We start from the raw sequence: 6000 nt of genomic DNA on the forward strand, positions 1-6000 counted from the left end.
ATGGCTATGCTGGGAAAAAAAGGTGGCTAAAAGATTTTGAGGATATAGATTGGACTGGTTTAATACAATATTGGAATTCAGAGTAAGATATTATAGTTTCTAGAAGAGTGACTGAGTAGATATTGGTATCATTTTGGACAATGGAATGTAAGTAGTTGGGAAATAGTTACATTTTAGACTTCCTCATGTGCTGGTTCTTGTGGCTTATTTCATGCTTAAAAATTAGGGAGATTACCTATATGGAGTGTAGAGGAGGAATATAGAATGAATAGAGGGAAGCCAGAGAAATATTTGTTTGAAGTTCTTGTTTACTTGTACCTGCAGCAAAAGAAAGTACACTTTTTGAGAATGGTTATGATTGATTACTTATATTTGACTCTCCAGAGCCTGGAATGACGTCTGGCAAATATGAGTTTCACCTTTATTTGTCTCTAGAATAAATAAAAGCATAATGAATTAATGAGGTCTCCTCATAAATTTATTTTTTTCAAATGTCAAATCTTTTATCTTCTTTTTAAATATATCCCATCCCCAAGTACTGGAAATCATCCTTCTAACATCTTCACATGAGTCCTTGGGATGGTTGATCTCAGGCTTACTCTACATTTTGTCCTTCATACTCTGATTATCTATATATTCACATCATACCAAGGGGCTTTAGGGGGTCTAAGGTGGATAAAACTTTTTAAGGTAGGAGGGCTTATAACTCCTTGGAGGGTTGCCAGACAAAATACAGGATGCATAATTAAATTTTAATTTCAGATAAATGATATATTTTTTTAGTAGAGGGTATCCTAAATATTGCAGGAGGCATGCTTAAACTAAGGCATTTTTGTTTATTTATATAAAATTAAATTTTAACCAGTCATTTTTATTTTCTAAATATGGCAATCTCATACTTGATTCATGTTTTCTCTCTTCTCCCCAGGATATGATTAATGTCATGAAAAGGTATGTATGGGAGACCAGGTATGGTCCTTTTTTATGACAGAAGACAGAATTATAGCCGCGAGAGTTATCTTGGGATCAACCAGAATTAAAAAAAAAAATTAACAGAGCTGGAGAATTTGGGAATTACATTGTTTCAAATTTTTGATCACAGGTGAAGGTTTTCAATGCAATTTGGGTGGCGGGAGGTCACAGAGCCAGGACCAATAAGAGCATGATTTTAGGCATTTTAGTCAAACCTCAGTCTTTATCTCAGTTCATTTCCATATATCATAGGTGCCTATCTAATTTCAGAGAAGATTCTATCTTCCATTCTCCAGGCCCCCAAATCTTCCACAAGGACAGCTCCTTTGCATTTATTTTTCTTCCTGATGTTAGAAGAAACAAGGTCTTTCTAGTGGTTTTATTTGGACCTCCAAAGGAAAAAAAAAAAAAAAAGCTCAGTCTTGGGGAATAGTGGCTTTCTTCCAGGTGCCAATAATTAATCTCTTCTTGCTTACACACTTTAGCATCTTGTAGAAAATATAGTCTTCTTGTGCCTAAAGTTGCCCACCCACGTGGCAGCATCAAGGTCTTCCTAAACACATGAAATTCAGACCAGTATTAATTGGGTTGTCATAAATTCTCCTTTTCCAGACGTTTGTAATGTAATGTTTCCCCAGAGAACATAACCTTAAATATTATTATCTGGACATCTGTACCGGGATAACAGGCTTTGGAGACCCTCTAGACTTTCAATACAGGCCCTCCATACTTGATCACCTATCCTTCAATATCCAGGCTCTGGAGCTTCTTTACTGATCACCCGCTTGGGAACTCACATCTCTGGCTTGTCCCTGGTGGAACCACTAAGATGGCAGTGACTTCTTCATATATCAAATACTTTTTTTTTTTTAGAGGGATCAAATACCTTTTAAAGGCACCATTATTTCATCTAGTTTTATTATTTTTAAGAGGTAGAGTATGGAGTTAATTTTTCAAATTTAGAAAGAGGAACATGAGCGCCTTTGAGATGAAGACCTTCTGAAGATCACGCAGAAGGTAAATGGAAGGGTAGACATGAACATGTTTCTTCTGGTCGCGGCATCGGGGCTCCCCCCCCCAAGATATTCAGTGGAGATGGAGAGAATTCAAGTGCATCAGAGGAGTGAAAATAAGGGAAACAGTGGTCTCACAGAGACACAAGTCAGATGTGTGGGGTGATCAATTTTGTCTTCTCTAGGAGTGAGAGCTGGACCTTGAAGAAGCCAAACACTGCTTCCAAGAAACTGAAGAGTACATTCCGAGTTCCAGATCTGAGCGGGATGCTGCAAGTGTTTAAAGGTAAGGAGAATCAGGGGGAGGTTGTGGGTGTGGAATTCTTATAGCATCAGGGCAAAATGGTGGAGAGGGTGTTGTTTCTAGACAAGAGAAGATGTAGGCCTGACAAGGAGAGATAGATCTCTCATGCTGAAGGTGTGATCAGACCTAAGGGGGAATGGTCAAGGTAGACACAATCAAGGTTCATCATCTCATTCACCAGTTCATAGCCTCACAGGGCTCCCCTCCGTGCCCTCCATTCTAGTGAGAAGATAAGTATCAGGATTTACTCCTTTGCTTCTAACAACATCATCGAAACTCTTTTCGTTTCAGAGCTGACGGAGGTCCAACGCTACTGGGGTAAGAAGGAATTACAGGTTCTTCAAATCACCATATTCTGGTCCCTTTTCTGATGTTGTGGTTACTATCAGGTCCCATGACCTTAGCTTCATGTGTTCTTCCCCAAACACGCACGCATACAGCAGTTCTTAAAGTGTTCTACTCATCTCTGACTCATCAACATAAGTTCCTCCCAGTCAATTCCTGATATTCCACCTCACAATGTCATAAGACACACCTACTCTGTATTCATCACCTGACTCTGTCATTTTTCCTACAGTGGATGTGATGCTGAAGCCAGTCAATGCTATTTCGAATATTGCCATTTCTGCTGATAAAAGACAAGTGACAGCTGTGCACAACCTCTCGCTTAAAAATATATTTCTATGTGATTTCTCTGCTTTTGATATCTTGGGCTGCCAACATTTCTCCTCAGGGAAGTATTACTGGGAAGTCGATGTGTCTGAGAAGACTGCCTGGATCCTCGGGGTGTACAGTAAAGCAAGAAACCTCAAGAGAAAAGGGAGCTCTGGGTTTGTTTTTGATCCAAATGTAAATCACCCAGATGTTTACTCCAGATACAAACCTCAATATGGCTACTGGGTTATTGGGTTACAGAATGAATCTGAGTATAAGGTCTTTGAGGAGTCTTCCACCTCTGATCCCAAGGTCTTGACTCTTTTCATGCCTGTTCCTCCCTGTCGTATTGGGACTTTCCTAGACTATGAGGCACGTATTGTCTCATTTTTCAATGTCACAAACCATGGGTCACTCATCTACAAGTTTTCTAATTGTCAGTTTTCTCAGACTACTTACCCGTATTTCAATCTTTGGAACTGTCAGCGCCCCATCACCGTGTGCCCACCGAGCTCCTGAACCTTCTTAGTCCCTAACCCACTTCTGTGTCGGGGCCCTTGCCCTGGGGCTCATCTACACCTGAGCTTATCTGCATCGTTCTGAACACATCTTCCTTCTTTTCTCGTTCATTTTAGAATGTTTTGGAATACTCTGCTAGGACTGCTGTAAAAAAGCAGCACAGAATGCGTGACTCAAACAACAGAAATTTCTTGTCTCACAGTTCTGTAGGCTGGAAGTCTAAGACCAAGGTGTCAGCAGAGTTGTTTTTTGTTTTATTTGTTTTATTTGTGTTTTTTTTTTTTTTCTGAGGGCTGTGAGGGAAGGGTCTATCCATGCCTTGTAGATGGCTGTCTTCTCTTTGTGTCTATTCATATCATCTTCCCACTGTGCATTTCTCTGTGTCTAAATCTCCCTTTTTCTGAGGACACCAGTCAGATTGGAGCAGGGTGCACCCTAGTTACATCATTTTAACTTAATCACCCCGTAAAGACCCTATCTCCAAAAGGTCACATTCGGAAGTATTGGGGGTTAGGACTATAACATATGAATTTGGGGGAAACACAAGTCAACTCAACAGTCTTTTACACATCGTGCAGTGAAAGCTTGAGAATTTTCTTCCTAATATTTTGTTTTCATTAGGGGAGAATGCTTTTTTTTTCTTTTTAGTTTTTGCTTAGTATTAGGAGAGAATGCTTATTTGCAAAGAGAACACATCTAATCCCTCTGTAGAAAGAGCAGCATTGCTGTGCCTCCTCTGACATCTCTTGTCCTCATTCCCTCTGCTGTTTAATGGAACCAACAAAGGAAAAGATATCGATTCTATCCAAGTGCATAGGACACAGAACAGGGCATAGGAATCTGTCACTAGGTAGTGAATCTTTCAGAGCGCTTTGCTTTATCAGTGGCACTCCTTTATGTATGACGGAGTTAAAGCAGAAGTGCATAACTAAAATATTTACAAAGGGTAGATTTTTGGTGCTCAGAGTTTCTGAGGTCAAGTCTTGTCTCTTTACTTACAAGCTGTGTAAACTTGAACAAGTTACTTAGCACCTCTTGGTCTCATTTTCCTAAAATAAAAATTGATGTTTAACATTGTACCTATTTCCTAGGGTCACATTGAGAAACCAAATTTTATTAGATGTGAAGCACTTACCTAAGCATCTTATATATAAGAATAAATATTTGTTATTGCTGAAAAAATATAGGCAGTATCGATGACAATTTTTTTTGTTTTGTTTTGTTTTGGTTTGGTTTGGTTTTGCTTTAATAAAATAATAATTGACTCTATGGAAGTCTCATTTTTCAGATCCCAAAATCCGACTGCAGACACTGTGAGGTTTCATGATGTGTCCTGTTGAGATGGTCAGGTCTAGGCTTGGCTGTGCTTATGAGAGACAGCCTTCTGGTGCTCGGTCCTTTTCCTTATGGTGGAACACCTGAGTATGCCACTGCATTTACCACCTTCTGCACTTTTCTCCCCCTTCTTCTCCTTCTCTCCTATCCTTCTCCCTCTTTTCCTTCACCCTCTTTTCCCTCTTCTCCTTCTCCCCCTTCTCTTTTTCTCCTCCTCCCATCCTTCTCCATCTCCTCCTTCTTCTTTTTCTTTAAAGAATATGAAATGAAGGATAGAACTACCTAGGATAGTGAAGACACAGATTGTTCTTTGAGAGGCATGCACTATAAATTAGGGCAGGCTATGCCACTATGCAAAATTTGAATCAAGATTTGCAGGACATTAGAGAAAGATGAGTATCTTGGCCATGCTGGATGAAAATGAAAATGTCTGATGTGGGATCAATGTATATATCTTTACACATCTATCTATATGCACACACACATATATGTATACATATGGGTATATATGGGTATATATATATATATAATCATTTGTATAAATACATGTACATATATTAACATTATCCTGGTTAGTCTTTACAAATATCCTAAGAGGGAGAAATTTATAACTGGAGATTACAGAATTTAAAAACTGAAAAAAAAAGGAGTTTATAAACCGTTAGAATTTTCTACTAATCCATCTGGCCTAAATGAGATAGAAATAGGTCATGACCATAGACAGTACTACGCCGAACTTCCTTGTGGCCAGGGTGCTATTGTAGATGACAGGAAGAAAATATCCCCACCCTTTAGTGTAGACGATGAACTCTGGCATTGGAGGTTATAAGACTGGCCTCTGAAAACAGATCAAATTTTGTATAATGATGATATAGCTCCTTTGTGGCCCTCATCAAATTAACTTAGTTCTATGGGATTCAATTTCTCATGTACAAATAAATAAAAATAATAAAACTTACCTGATGGGGATGTTGTGGGAATTAAATACTAGGATATTTGCCATAACCTGCTATTTTCCAGCACATAAGCAGTGCCCTAGAGTCGTGCCAATTAGTGTTTTTTTATTGATTTCTTTTCTGACTTGAAATAAACGATTTTAAGAAAGCACATTCATTCATTCTAAAATAATTGACTTTGCTTTATTTCAAGAAATAGAATAATTTGAGTGAAGAATCACAGTCTTTAAAATTTCTTTCTATCCAG

General features: G+C 38.6%; 1 protein-coding gene across 1 annotated transcript in view; it reads left to right on the plus strand.

Moving 5' to 3' along the window:
* The window catches only part of LOC100469189 (E3 ubiquitin-protein ligase TRIM22), a 34220-nt gene extending 29489 nt beyond the window's left edge, over positions 1–4731 (plus strand). The window contains 4 exon segments of the mRNA XM_034667615.1: positions 929–951; positions 2171–2271; positions 2581–2607; positions 2867–4731. Coding sequence (XP_034523506.1) covers positions 929–951; positions 2171–2271; positions 2581–2607; positions 2867–3462 — 747 coding nt within the window. The 3' untranslated portion in view covers positions 3463–4731.
* The last annotated feature ends 1269 nt before the right edge of the window (positions 4732–6000 follow it).

This window comes from Ailuropoda melanoleuca, chromosome 8 (assembly GCF_002007445.2).
Source record: "Ailuropoda melanoleuca isolate Jingjing chromosome 8, ASM200744v2, whole genome shotgun sequence".
Taxonomy (NCBI): domain Eukaryota; kingdom Metazoa; phylum Chordata; class Mammalia; order Carnivora; family Ursidae; genus Ailuropoda; species Ailuropoda melanoleuca.